The 14,613-nt window shown below is 43.1% G+C and overlaps 2 protein-coding genes across 2 annotated transcripts in view; one reads left to right on the plus strand and one right to left on the minus strand.

The window, feature by feature from the left end:
- Nucleotides 1-1,106: 1,106 nt before the first annotated feature.
- On the minus strand, nucleotides 1,107-13,642 carry LOC143331846 (uncharacterized). The gene is made up of 8 exons (XM_076749031.1): nucleotides 13,160-13,642; nucleotides 6,744-6,793; nucleotides 5,940-6,044; nucleotides 4,719-4,832; nucleotides 4,450-4,603; nucleotides 3,940-4,100; nucleotides 1,201-3,855; nucleotides 1,107-1,124 (listed from the first exon to the last, which is right to left on the minus strand). Exons 1-8 carry the CDS (start codon nucleotides 13,215-13,217, stop codon nucleotides 1,107-1,109), a joined length of 3,315 nt encoding a protein of 1,104 aa, XP_076605146.1. The 5' UTR covers nucleotides 13,218-13,642.
- LOC143331498 (activator of 90 kDa heat shock protein ATPase homolog 1-like) overlaps nucleotides 12,826-14,613 on the plus strand; it is a 34,375-nt gene continuing 32,587 nt past the window's right edge. The window contains exon 1 of the mRNA XM_076748416.1: nucleotides 12,826-12,942. The gene's annotated coding sequence lies outside the window, so the exon portion shown is untranslated. The remainder of the gene's footprint in view (nucleotides 12,943-14,613) is intronic.

Consider the following 14,613-nt stretch of genomic DNA (forward strand, 5'->3'; position numbering starts at 1 on the left):
GACATCCATTTTGGGGGCATCTGGAAGTTTGACCTCAACATTTGTCTGCGGTAATGTCACATCTGCGTTTTTCTTTGATAAGTTCAAGTCAAATTCTGGCCCTTTTACTTTAGGCATTTTAATTCCAAACTTTGGCATTTTAAACTTCCCACCATGAACATCCATCTCTGCTTCATGCTCTGGTGGTTTCATCTCCACAGCAATTTTAGGGACTTCTGGAAGTTTGACTTCAGCCTTACTTTCTGGAACTTCAATCTCAGCCTCTGCAACATCTACTTTTCCAAAATCAGTCTCTGAAAGTTTGATAGCTTCAGCCTCTGGTAATGTGACATCCCTGTCTTTCTTTGATAAGTTTAAATCAATTTTAGGTCCTTTCAGCTTTGGCATAGAGAAACCAAGGTGTGGCATTTTAAACTTGCTTCCTTTTCCATCCTGTTCGGTTTCTATAGTTTTCATATCCATTGGAGGGCCTTCAATCTCAATGTTGGGTGCTGCAATGTTAACCACAGACTCCTCTTCAGGGATAGTAATGTCAGTTCCATCAATTTTGACATCCTTGTGCATATGAGATACTTTTACAGAGATGTCTGGAGTACCAACACCAAATTTTGGTAGTTTGAATGTTGGCATTTTAAATTTTGATGATGATCCTTCTGTACCTATTGCCGCAACTTTTATTTCAGGAGCTTTAAATTCCACATTAGCAGCAGGTTCTTTGAGTTCAACTTCAGGGACTTTTGCTTCAGCTTTGGCCTCTTGTGGTGTCACGTCTCCATCTTTCTTTGATAAACCAAAGTGAATTTCATGTCCCTTTACTTTTGGCATCGACATTCCCAACTTTGGCATTTTAAACTTGCCTCCTTGCCCATCAATTTCAACTTCACTTCGCAGAGGTTTCATTTCCAATTCTGGCTTTTCAAATTCCAATTGTTCCTCTGGAAGAGAAACACCTGCTTTTCCAAGACTGACATCAACTTGAGGAGCTTCTGGGAGTTTGACCTCAGCATCAGCCTCTGGCAGTGGGACACCCACAGCTTTCTTTGAAAAACTTAAATTTATTTGAGGCCCTTTGACTTTAGGTAATGCAATCTCTGGAGATTTAACCTCTACTTTGAAACCAGGGTCTGCATGTTCAACATGAGGAGGTTTGACTTCTGCTTTAGCTTCAGGCAATGTGACATCTACATCTGTCTTTGTTACGCTTAAATCAGCTTGAGGTCCTTTTACTTTTGGCAATGATATTCCAAATTTTGGCATTTTGAACTTGCCTCGTTGTCCATCAAGTTCACCTTCAGTTGTCAGAGGTTGGATTTCCAATCCAGGTTGTTCAACCTCCGTCTTTTGTTCTGGAATAGAAACATCTATGTTTCCAAGAGTGACATCAACCTCAGGAACTTTGGGCAGTTTGGCTTCAGCTTTAGCCTCTGCTAGTGTGACATCTACATCTTTTTGTGATAGGCTTGCACCAACTTTAGGTCCTTTCACCTTTGGCATGGAGATGTCAAGGTTTGGCATTTTAAACTTGCTAGCCTTTCCCTCTCTTTCAAATGTGTTTGTCTCTGCTCCAACAATGTTTATATCCTTATCTGCATCAGGCACATTTACACTGATGTCCACAGTCGCCGCTCCAAATTTGGGCATTTTGATTGTGTGCTGCTCAGCATCAACATCTTTTAATTCCCCTCTGATCTCTGGAATTGAGGCATTAGTATTTGGCATTACAGCATCAAGATTAACACCAAAACCTGTGAGTGAAATGCTACCATCCTTTTTGGCTGGTGAACCAACTCCTGAATCAATGTATTCAATACTGTCAATTTCAGGTATTTTCACATCAGGTATGACTCCTCCAATCTGCCCTTTGCCTTTCCTACTTTCAATCTTTGATGTTTTTACTTCTTGGCTGTCTATAGTCCCCTCTCCTTTCACTGTGTCGCCCTTTTTCTGAGAGATATTTTGTTTGAAGTCAATTCCAATGTCAGGAATTTTTATATTTGGTTTTGCAATCCCAAAGCCAGCCGCTGTTATCTTTGCCTTCTTTGATTTCTTGTCTGATTCTTTTGGGCTGAGTTTAACTGCAGATTCATATTCAGATTTGATGCCCTCTGTGTCTTGTTTCTGACGAATGGCAACATCTTGTCCACTTTCTTTTCCTGGTATTACGATATCTTCTCGTTTATAGATCTCTTTGTCGCTTGGTTTTGCCTTAGTTTTGTATTTCTTCTCAGTTTCATTCAAATCTACCCTGGTCTCAAATAGAGGTTCCTCTGACGTAGAATCAGCAGGTGTGATCCTTGGTAGTTTGACTGTTGTCTTAGAGATTTCTGGAGAGGCAGTTATGTCAAACTTAGTGAAGTGTGTCTCATATTTTGTTTTGGTATCAACAACTTTAGTCGGCGTTTTCACTGATATTCTTTGTGCATTTGCGTCTATCACAGTGATTTCTTCAGGAATAGGCACTCCTGACATGTCAACCCTTGGCAGCTTATATCCAGGCAATTTTGAAACTGCTTCTTTCACGCTGTCAACATCAATTGACAGTTGAACAGTTTCAGCTTGAAGTTCTTCATACTGTCCCGTAAAACCAGCTTTAGGCTCTTTAAGTCCTTTAACTGTGGTCCTCTTTGACATGTCCTCCATGCCTGGAATTTCAATTTCTTCACGTTTTGGAAGTTGTGTTCTGGAAAGACTTCTTTTTGACAGTTGCTCATAAGGATCTTCTTTCACTTCTGTAGCCTCACTTGTAAGATGCGCAATTTTAGTTGTGCATTCTTCAACATTTACATTAATTTTTTGTACAGTTTCCTCAGTGGCAATGTCACTAAAGCCTATTTTAGGCAGTTTGAATACTGGGCCTGTCTTTGTTTCTTGTTTTTGTTTCGTGCCCTTGCCTTTCCTCATTTTTTCTTCACTTTTCTGTGGAGATTTGTGAATAAATGCAGCATCAGACATATCAAGTTCCTCCTTTGGTACACCCATTTCCATCTGCGTTGTCACTGATTTGGCTGAGATTCCCCTTGAACTCACGTTGCTGATTATTTGGGTATTGGCATCCAGTGCGAGTTGATCCTCCTGCAGCTTTGTGTGTGACTCAGGGCTGAGGATGGCATCTGATTTTACATTTTCAGGTTGATCTGGTATTTCAATACTTGCCCCCAGCGTTTTCAGCCGTTTTGGGGATTTTGCTTTTGTGTCTTTCTTGTGTGATTTATCCTTCCCCAAAATTTTCATTTTTAATTCGGAACGTTCTTTCTTCTTTTTCTTGCCATCAGGGGACTTGATACCAGAGTTACTCTCTTTATCTGGCAGTGCCACAGTTAGATCTGCTGTTTTCAAAGAACTGTCTACAGTGATGAGCTCCACCTTGTGTTGAACAGTTTGAGGTTCAGTCAGTTTTTGCTCAAATCTTTTGCCTTCCACTACTTCCACATCCTCTGTCACACAGACTTCAGGTGTTTCTCCTGAGGGACTTTCAAGGCATTCAGGTGAAAGCATGTCTGACGCTTCATGTGTCTCGAGAGTTTTGCCACTGATCTGCCCGGTTGTTGGTGTGTCCATGTCCTGGTCTTCAGATGAACTTATGCGGCCTCTCTTTGTCAGACTGGAAAGCTTTATTTTATGCCTCTTCTTGCCTTTGAGAGCGTCTTGAGATTTTATAGGTGACTCTGTGTCACTTGTGGTGGGGCTAAGCTCAAGCTTTCTCTGCTCATCCGCCTCTGAGGAACTGTGAGACCTGGTAAAGCGGGACTTTTGTCCTTTTCCAAATGAAGGAAACTTGGGCCACGACACCCGGCCGTCACCTCGCCTTTTGGTTTTTCCTTTCTCCCTCATCTCGAGAGCAGGGAGCTCTCCTTCCTGTGGAGCAACAGAAACATGAAGTGTCAGTTTTATCCCCAGCACTACCGATCACAAAGAGTCAGACAACTTGAAAATAGTTACAGGGATGACGTCAGATTCGATGGCTGGTTCACTCTCTGTGATGTCTGGTTTGCGTTTCAAGCAGAGCTTCAATTTGTAAGCCTGAGCGTGCTCCAGAATCTGAATGGCGTCCTCGTACGAGACGTTGTCGAAATACACAGTGGCACTCAGAATCTGATCACCTGCGTAAACAAGAGCGAAATCTTTCAGAGGCACTTCAGGGAGAAGATTTTCAGTCTGAGGAACTTTTCTAGAAATGATAAAATTATACAATCAGAGTAAAAGTAATAGATACAGTATGATCAGTCATTAGACTTTGCAGCTTGCTCTTAAAGTGTTTTCTGTTAAGTCTGTTTGCGGTTTGAATAGGAGTAGTTTATTGTGTGAGTGTCTATTTCTATATAAATATGCGTTTTGGAATTAGAAATTCTAAAATCAAGATATAAAATTAGTTAGAGCATCTTTAGTTTTCATTGCAGTTGGAGAGAAAATGTCAATATAATTGTTTCTTACTTCCAAATGCTCGTTTACCTTCTTTCAGTTTCAGACTTTTTGAGGCAGGTGACTCCGGTATGACTTCCTTAATGAAGATCCCGTCTTTCCCTCCTCCACCATAAACAAGACCCTCTGCACATCCGTCTTTGGCTGTTTTCACGATCACCCCAGACTCAGGGCTGTGAACTTCCTGCCAGCACATCCAAATAGAAAGGATAAAATCACTTTTACCTTCAGCTGTGCTATTCTGTGCTGCAGCACAGCCTGAAGGGATTCACAGATGCAGTGTGGTGGGAGTGTCTCACCTTCAGTTTACTCATCTTTGGAGTTGAGCGCTTTTCAAACATGGACCCAAGCCCAGACTTTTTAGCTTTCTTTCCACTCCCACTTTTGTGGTGTTGGTCATGCTCTGTTTCACACTAAAACAACAAAAAGAAATACAATCATTGAATTCTAACCAAACAAAAAAATATATTGCAATCAGATCTTCATCTTTAATCAAATAGAAAACGTGACATATATATAGATTTCATCCAGAAGCTTTGAAAGTACTTGCAGAGGGAACGGTAAAACACTGTATACAGTGTACATACGTTCATACAGGGGAGTAACTGAATCTGCAATTTACAGCAGTAAAAAGAAATACTGTGCCTGAGGCTCTACTTGTAAAGGGATAGTTGACATATGATTCCTTCAAATTACGAGCTTGTGCTCTCAATATGCTAATTTAATTCACATAATTTAGTAACTTTTTCCGTGAATTGCATTCCCTGAAACAATCTTCAGTTCTTCGAGGGCAGCAATACACAGCAATTAGGGGACGTCAACCATATAATAATTATCACTTAATTTGTGGCTGCTTCTAGGTTAGTGAATAAAGAAATCCAGCCGGCAGAACATTTCCCCCTGTCAGATATTTAGTTCTGAAGGTGGTGACAGAAAAACAGCAACACAGCAAACTTAAAGACGTATCTCTGTCAACACCACCAGAACTGTTCAATGTCAGCATTCACGCGTTGTGGCTGCGACTTCACAGTCAGCGTGTGTGAGGCCTGTGAGAAGCAACTAATAGATCATCTAACAACACACAGTTTTGGGTTTTCAAGACGATGATGTGATTTAGAAATGGCTCTAAAATTAATTCCCATAAAGATAAATTTCTACGAATTTGAGCTTCATGTGGAGCAGAGCTGGATTTTAGGACGTGCATAGCTCTGTGTGAAGACAGATCAGCCAATGCAATCTCACCTCGCGTGGTCACAAGCCTATTCTCTAACTTCATTTGTCCAGGGCCTCAACAAAATAGGCTGTTGCTTCACGGATAGATGGCTGAAGGACTTACTGTGTATATAAGTAACCAGGTTAAAGTGTGTAATATCCTGATTTCTATCATGTTAAAAGAAACTTGAAGAACACTGATTTCATGGTCATGTTTCCATTTTACCTACAGATGGAGGCGCATGTAAGCAGCCTGGTTTTACCTGCTTTGCTGTGTTCGATGATGTTGGTGTGCTGGTGTTCTGTACCTCTTTGTCACTGTCGATGTACGTTTCAGGAAACTCCTCGACGGGGGACGAACCCTGAGGCCGTGGTCTCTCTCCCTCTGTGAACTGAGATGGCTCGTCACATATCTGCGTGGACATAAGGTCAGTCAGCACAAACAGTCACACGGTCTCGTCCTAAAACAGGCGTCGTCGTCATTTCAAAGAGCTATCATGTCATTTGAATCCGTTTCAGTCACAGGATCTCCTCTCAGCCACCTCAGAAACAGTTTTAATGTAAAAGCTCGTGTAGCTGCGCCTGCAGAATGAACCACAAAGGTGTTGAGAAAACTGGATCACAGATAGTGTGATAACACCTTGCCGTGCCAAAGGCAGCGCTGACTGGGTGCTTCGCGACTTGGCGTTTCATAGTTGTCACATTAGTAGCGTGTTTCCAGGGATGGCAGTGTTTGCCGGTCTGTCAGTCCAACGCTTTGCTTCAGAGTGAAATATCTCAACAATAGTCTGATTTATTCACATAAGCCTTAGAACAGACATTAATGGTTCCCAGATGATTAATCCTAATAATCTATCAATTCAGTGGTTTTGAAAGGACCTTTGACTCAAGTATACCAGTGAGGTGTGTCAAATTTAGAAGGCTGCAGCCATAATTTCAGTGTCAGACACACATTTAATCAACGTTTCAGCAAATATATAAATATAAAAAATATGAGCATCAGAGATAACACACTGTGTTTCTGTTGACTGAGGCCGAGATCGAAACCTTTAATGGCGATAAATCAAACAAAGACAAAACGTAAAACAGTGGTTTAACTTTGGGTCACTCACCGAATCGTCCTCTGTGCCGGGCTCTGGTCCTGTCAGCCTGCGGCCAGCTCCTGTTCACACACACACACACACACACACACACACACACACACACACACACACAGGCAAGTAAATATCTTCACCTCAGACACATGTTGCATGGTTATGTTCAGCTAAAGGGAAAATTGCATTAGATATTTTTAGCAGCAAAGCAGCTGAACAAAGTCCAAGTGCAAAAAAATAATGTTGTTAAATGAAATGGTTTCCCAAAGGGACCAAATAATCTGCATTCAACAAGATTAAGCATGCAATTATCTTATTCTATTGTCGTATAATCATTGGCATGAAAAGTACACAAAGGTTAAGCAGAGGGATGTTTTCCAGCCTTTGAAACTTCACTAATGCTCAAAACCAGAAGTCTGCTGTTTATCTGCTTCTGTTGAGCAGTAAGCTGAGACTCTGGCCTGGTCTGACTCCTGACAGTTGTTTTGAGGCTCAGAGAGACACTGGAGCCGATGATGAGACTATTTAGAGTTCTTCCTGGCAAAAATTTCCCCAGGGGCTCGCTGCTTCTTTCGTCCGTTAAGTGATCCAACGTATTGATCCACAGATTAGTATCTGCGGCCTCTCAGCTCAGCCCCTCCAGGCTGTGGAAAAGGGAAAGTCTGACTCCAAATGAATATGTTTAGTCAGATTATTATTATTATTTCTCTGACCTCTAACCTCAATTCGATTTGATTCCATCTAAAACGACCTCTTTATTCAGGCCGTTTTAATACGAGGTTCATTGTATCAGGATTTCCACTTCGGGCTGCAGTTCATTTGTTAGTTGTTCTAAAGTTTGGGATGAAAAAAATTACAAATTGTGCTCGACATAGTGCTGCTCTGTCCTTCACGTCTCCACGTTTTCTGTGGTGTTATGTCCTCTTTAACTAAGCAATTCACATCATCAGTGTCAGCAGAAGCAAATGCAGTCACGCTCTACATGAAGAATCAAATTATTTCCATCGCAGATCATTTTTTTTCTGGTCTTTGAGCAGCTTTACAGACTTTGTATTTCCTATTAAAGCACAATCCCAAAACTCAAATCAAGAATTTAAAGGGAAACGTCGCCCAAAATGTCTAAATATCAAGATTTCAAGATTTGAAAGTGATTCACTAACTCACAAATATATTTTCACAAGTATTTTGAGAGGTTTACGTGGATGTTTTGAGATTTTTTGCCAGTATTAAAATCAGCTGCTCTGCGTTAGCGTAGCTACTCGAGCAGAGGCTGAACTTTCTGTGACTTCATCTGAAAACTTCTGGCAACCAACTGATGCAAAACTAATGGTTGTGGAGTTAAATATTCATCTAAAAGCCTGAATTTTAAGGCTGAAATGATCTAACAATCCTGCACATTAGTGAACATATGCAGCAGCACCATTGTGTTTTAAGCAGCCGCCCCACCCTCTGCCTTAATGCATGTCATGTGAGGAGCTCTGACTGCCTCTCTAAGTGCATTAGAAGACAATAAAGGCAAGAGGCTGACGGTGTAAAAACCTCCTCCTGTAACAGGGCGTGTCGCTGCCTCAAGGTTGATGATCCAAGAGAGTTCAAGAAGCCATCGAGTGACATTATGCTTCTGATTTCTTCCATGACTGATAATGAAAAAACCTTGAAAAGCAACCTGCACTGTGTCAGAGACATACATTCCTCTGACTCCAGGATCAGAAATAACATCAGAGAACACTTATCCGGCAGAAAGGAAGGTTCACACGGTGAACTCTGATCACACCACAGTCTAGACGTGTTGTGAAATATAATAATCAACCGTCTCTGCAGCTGCCTACACCATTAACTCGAGTGCTGTATGAATCCTCATCGCAGAGTCGTCACTATCATCTCCCTCAGACCAGGTATGACTAACAGAGATTTTAAAGCCACTTCTAAGGCGTCACACAGCTCACCTACCTGATGCTGCTGCTGCTGCTGCTGCTGCTGCTGTTTAACTCCTGGAAATCAACCAAAGTGTTAAGAGCATGTTGCCCAAACTGCCCTTAACATCCCTGCATGAGTGGAGCTGCTAAAGTGGGTAAAGTGTTTTGTTCAGTCTCAGATGGACGGAGGAGGCGGGACACTTTGAAGTGGCAGTCATACCTTGGGTGTCACTCCCAAACTCAATTAAGTGGTTTCTAAAGGTCCTTATGGTGAGATTTAACTCCTTGCACCACATGTGCTTTAAAAATCCCCTTAGGTTTTCACCGATCTCATTAATTACTACCAGATCCCCTTAAATTTGCTTGATTTATGAATGCAGGGCAACAACACCTTCCTCTTCCAGACCACCTCAAAGAACTCCTCACTTTACTTTCTAATATAAAATCAGCCTTTATCTCAAACCTCGTGGAATGAAATTCATTTACCTAAAAGAATTTAATCAAGTGGAATCTGTGGGACTTTTATTGGAAACCTGAGAAACTGAGTGAGTCTGTTCACATACACCATTTCATTAATAAGTCCCTTAAAAAAATCAGTGGTACTCACTGAGACTGAGAAGACTGAGGTGTGATTATTAATCACACCTCAGTCAACTATTAATTGGATTGCCATGAAATTTTGTATACTGCTGTCATCAGCCTCAGCTGTCCTTAATGAGCATGTGTTCGCATGCAAACAGGCTAAACTGAGGCTGTGCACAAGGGAAACGTGCTGCACATCATCATGTTATCATTGTGAGCATGTCAGCAAGTTAGTATTCAGCTTACAGCCTCCATGAGTGTCCTCACAGAGCCGCCGGCGTGGCTCTAGACTCAGTCTGACTAGTGTGGAGTTAATGGAAACAACTGAGGGTTTAAGATGTGTTCAAGATGTTCAAGTGTGGATTAGCTGGTGATCATCAGTTCCCATGTAGAAAAAACTTAGATATGGTATAAAACTGCGGACAACATGGAGGGGACTCGCCTCGAAACAGGAAGTGGTTTAAATTGTGAGGTGGAAAGAAGAGCTGTGGAGGTCTTGCAGAGATATTTTCATTCAGGTCTGAAAAAAAGTGGGTTTTCAAAGTGGGTTTACAGCTGCTCCCGTCCATTCAGTGGTAGAGAACGTGATGTAATAGTACAGAATCATTGTTTTTAATTATTCTTATTAATGATTGTTTACAGGTTGAGAATGTGGGACATTCAATATTCAGTTTGAACTGTGGGGGGATGTGGAGCGAGTGATGGTTCAGGAGGTTAAACTGAACAGAATTAAACAAATTCATTAAATTAACAGCCGTTGCTCAAGACTGAAACTGTCATGTGCCATGTCTCAAATACACGGCGCTCAGAATCAGTGTCAGCCTGCGCAGTGAGCTGGATTCAGGCCCTGCTCAGCATGACCGGATGATGTTTTTCAGCACTTCATCCCGGCAGATGTCGGATATTCCAGCCACAACAACTGGTGCTGCACATGTAGAAACTCCTTTCTCAAATATTTGTCATGTGGGTGCTGTAGAGGGCCTGATAACAACGTTCTCTGCTCACTGAAATGCCAAAATAAAATCACATAGTTGACCTGTTTGCTTATCAAAGATTAGATATCCTAAATATTCAGAAAGCTGTTGGCTACTGTTCTCATAAGCACGACCGGTCGACGCTGAAGACTTTGGTGCGCAGATCCTGCATGATTCATATCTGAGTGCAGCTGCAGCTCTGGATTTGGGTGTGGCTCATCCCTCAGCGCTCGTGCTGATGTGATGAAGAATGAGGCTTCTGAACTACCGAGCCTGCCGTCAAACAGCGCTGATGTGAACCCATCTGTCCTACACGATGCTGCGTCAGTGAATCTATCTTATACTCGCTCGTGTTGGTGTTTCCAAAAGCAAAAACTGAAATCCTAGAAATCTAAATCAGGTCGCAGATTAAGCTGCAAATCTTAACTGTATTGTGTTAGCCGCCTGTCCTCAGCTCATCTCTTACGTAAGCGCCTTCTGCTCCAGTTTGTGCTTCCTGTTGAGAGGCACCTGGAAGGCTCCCTGAAGCTCCCTTATTCACTAAACCAATATAAAGTAATACAGCTCATTATTTGTCCTCTTGGATTTGGATTCTGCTCATTTTTTGTGTAACAGACAGACACAAGCTCCTTTCAGTGGAAGGGAGTTTGTTTGGATCCAGATTATAATAAGATGAGGGGGGAAAAAAACAGAATTAGATTTTCTGCATGCATTATATGAACATGAGACTGTACGAGCGCATGCTTTCAATCTACCAATCTGCTGCGAACCTACGCAGGGTTTCATCACAACTCTGGAATTCGTGTCTTAATCGGCCTGTTTTCCCACGACATGAAGTTAGCCTGCACCAGAAGCACGGGGACGCAGTCTTATTTCAGGTCAGCCACCAGCACCTGGGCTGAAGTGTGTGTGCAAACACTTGTTGGTGTGTGATTGGCCTCATACGCCCAGAGCACCAAGCGACTCAGACTAAACCCTGAGCGATAGAAGACTGACTCGATCGAAGGGTGTGACGTACGTAATATAAGATATTGAACAGATGACTGCCAAAGTTTTTCTTTCATTAATTCAATTATGTTTTTGAGAATTCATTGCACGTAACTTAAAGCTGCCCTGATCTGTGTTTCAGTGTTCTATCAAGGTCTAAAAGTTGTTTCAGACAATGAAAATATAGATGGAAATTGGTAAAATATGAAGATTATGAAGTCTGAATTCCAAATCTTTTAAGAAGCCGTGTCCACCTGGCTGATGCTCCAGGCGTAAGAAAACAAATGCTCAGATTGGCTCTCCTCTTCTAAACTTTCCCTGTGGTGAAATATTGATTCCCGAGCAGGATTGGCTGGCTGGGGTTGATGGTTTCTAATGGATCGGGATCGTCTGCTCTCGGCTCCGTTCAGCCGCCCCGTCTGGCTCACTTCCGAACAACAAGCAAAGCTCTCTGTGACCTTGAGCGTCGCCTGGAGCCTCTCGGAGCAGCACAGACCTCTCCACATCTTCACAGATAATTAAAAGTAGCAGCAGAGGTAAAGGAGAACAGTCGTGGGAAATGGAAAGTGGCAACATAGAAATAGAAACACAGGCAGTATTATGTTTGGATTAATGATTTACCAGCAGATATTCACCTCCCTTTACAGCAAACACCAACCTGCGCCCTTGCCAACACAACGATACACACCAACATATGCCTCATTTTTAATCTATGATGTCTGCTAACAGCAAGCGCAGTGTTATTTTCCAGCCAGTTAAATTAAATCTACTATAACTGGGCAGCAAAATGAGCCGCACTGTAAAGTCCAGTGCGATTTTTTTATGGTTGTCTTCTGACCCTGAACCATGTATCATCTGCATGTGATGCAGCGATTTCTTTGGCTCGTTTTACTGCTGGACTTCCTCATCCTTGGAAAGAACATTTATCCTGTGGCAGCCTGTGAGGCTATAAAATTGCTGCTCATGTACAAGAAAACCAAGCGAACGAATAAATGTGAGCATGAGATCTGCAGGAATGGTGATGTAAAACCAGTGTTAGCTCAAAAAAATCTGTTTTTGTCAAGCATACTTTCAAGATTACAAGCAATTGGTTTCATCACTGACATAGCTTGGACGTAAACAGCTTCACACAGACAACATGACTGTTCTAGGCCCACATACTTGATCAGATGAGGTTTGTGCGCATGACATGCAGACATGTTCAATGATACGAGCACATTATCAACATCCATTAGCTGCAAAGCATAAAGATAGAATTGATCAGCTGCAGCTAATTTCTGTCTGCTTCCCTGAAACAGTGTATTTAGAATTGTGAAAAATCCATAATTAGATGTATGAAGAGAAGGACTGAGCAGCAAGTTTCAGAGCCTCCAGCATCCTGAACTTTGAGAATTTTTCCTGTTTTTTTAAGTTACTACAGTAAAACTGATGCAAGGTTACAGGTAGTCGCTCTTCTGTCTTTCACATAAAGGCTGCAGCTTTAAAGCTCAGCTCTGTGGGGGGTTTTCCACTGGATGTATTGCTAATTTTGGGAATATTTCTGAAGCCTTTTCGTCTTCACCCCCAGGAAGTTATCCTCCGCCACTATTTTTGCTTTCCTGAACTGCCACAGTAACCGAGTCTGTTTGTCTTTCAGCCTCTGCTTCAAACACGCAGCAGGAGGGAAGCAGCAGAAGCGCAGAGCTGCACGACATCCTCCGTGATGACATCTTCAAACACTCCCCTGCACTCTGCAGACACACCCAACGCTCACTGCAGGTCAGCAACACAGCTCAGCATCAGCACCAGCCGCCTTACGCTCGCTCGCCGCCTCCTTCCATCACACACACACACACACACACACACCAACGTAGTCTCTCCCACTGCACTACTGAACCCTGCTGCTGAATCAGTGAATTGCTCAGGGGAAAACAGCACTGACATAGAGTCATAGAGAGAGTGAGAGAGAAAGGAGAGCGGAGAGAGTGATGCCCACCCGTCCCTGACGAGGCGGCGTGCCAGTTGGGGAAGGCCAGGTGGAAACAGTCGCACATGATGGCGGCAGCGGTGGAGTCGGTGGCAGCAGAGACGAGGTCCTGGGCCGGGCAGGGAGGGAGGGTGGTGGTGGTGGTGTAGGGTTAGGCAGGTGCCGCTGCAGCTGCTGCTGCTGCTGCTGCTTCCCCCCCCCGGCTCTTCCTGAAACAGCCCGTGTGTGCAGGTCGCAGCGCAGCGAGGGATGAGTTGCAGAAATAACCCGAGAGGAAGGAGAGTAAGAGAGCTCGCTGCTGGCTTAGAGCTGTCCACCGAGTGAAGGAAACTCCCTCGTCTGCCCCGTAAACATGGACCTCCAGCGCAGCACACTAACTTAATTATGGGAGGGGCTGCCCCCCCCAACACACAGACACATCCCTCAGTTCTTCTTCTACTCCTCCTCCTCCTCCTCTTCCTCTCTCCTCTGTTCAGTCTCATTGATCGTCCTAATCGGACAAGGACAATCACGATGTCAGCTTCTGGCTCCGGCGCTGAGGGGGAGGGAGGGAAACAGTTTATTGACATGGAGCCATAACTCAATTTGACGCTGTGTACACTTAGTTTAAAACCCCTCGCTGTGGACAGGGAGGCATGAAGAGGAGGATTTTATCTGTGACAGTGTGAGGGGAAGCTGAGGGAAATCGAAGTGAAACAGCACAGGTCGCCGGTCGCGTCGGCCTGTGAGGCTGCTTCAGTTTGCTTTTCAGGTCAAGAGAAGCAGAGGAGCGATCGGAAAAGTCAGTCACAAGACATTCAGTGATGAGTCGAAGCACAGCGGTCCGTGTTTCAGTAACCGACAGTCTGAGGCATCCGTGTGGAACAGCCAAAACTGTAAACACACGTTGAAATAACACATAATGAGTGACTGGATCAGTGAAATGTTAATGCGGGAATACAGAAACAACCTCAGGGAAACATGAAGTTCAGTTCGTTTGGTGCTGATTGATATTAATTGATTAATGAATTGGTTGATCCACCCTTTAATCATCGTTTATCAAGCAAAAATATGAAACATTCTCTCTTTCCAGCTGCTGAATTTTGCTTCTTGCTTCTCTCCTGTCTTTGTAAATCAAATATTTTTGGAGGATTTCGCTGTTGACTTACATGATGACAAACTGAATATCGGTTGGTTTTTGGCTGCAGGTTGAACAAAACAAGCCATGTGAAGAAATGCTCGAGGGAACAGTTAATCATTTCTTTGTGAACATGATCATAGTTGTTAGTTTCAGTCTTGTGCAACAAATCAGTAACAACCAACCTGAAGTGAGAAAAGCAGTTTGAGCAGTGGTAGTTTTTAAAGTCGTACTACAGGTTCTCCCCTCATGAGGAGGACCTGGTCTTTCCCTGAAACAGTCTGAACGTGCAGCTTGAAATCAAAGTCAGGATCCTTTTGTGACTGAACTCTCACATCACGTCTCA

Source organism: Chaetodon auriga, chromosome 14, assembly GCF_051107435.1.
Source record: "Chaetodon auriga isolate fChaAug3 chromosome 14, fChaAug3.hap1, whole genome shotgun sequence".
NCBI lineage: Eukaryota > Metazoa > Chordata > Actinopteri > Chaetodontiformes > Chaetodontidae > Chaetodon > Chaetodon auriga.

Coding starts and splice junctions, on each gene's coding strand:
- LOC143331846 (XM_076749031.1), bottom strand. CDS start 13,217: ATGTGCGACTGTTTCCACCTGGCCTTCCCCAACTGGCACGCCGCCTCG. Junction 6,794..13,159: donor CGCCGCCTCGTCAGGGACGG/GTGGGCATCACT, acceptor GTGTGTGAACAG/GAGCTGGCCGCAGGCTGACA. Junction 4,833..5,939: donor ACATCGACAGTGACAAAGAG/GTACAGAACACC, acceptor TTGTTGTTTTAG/TGTGAAACAGAGCATGACCA.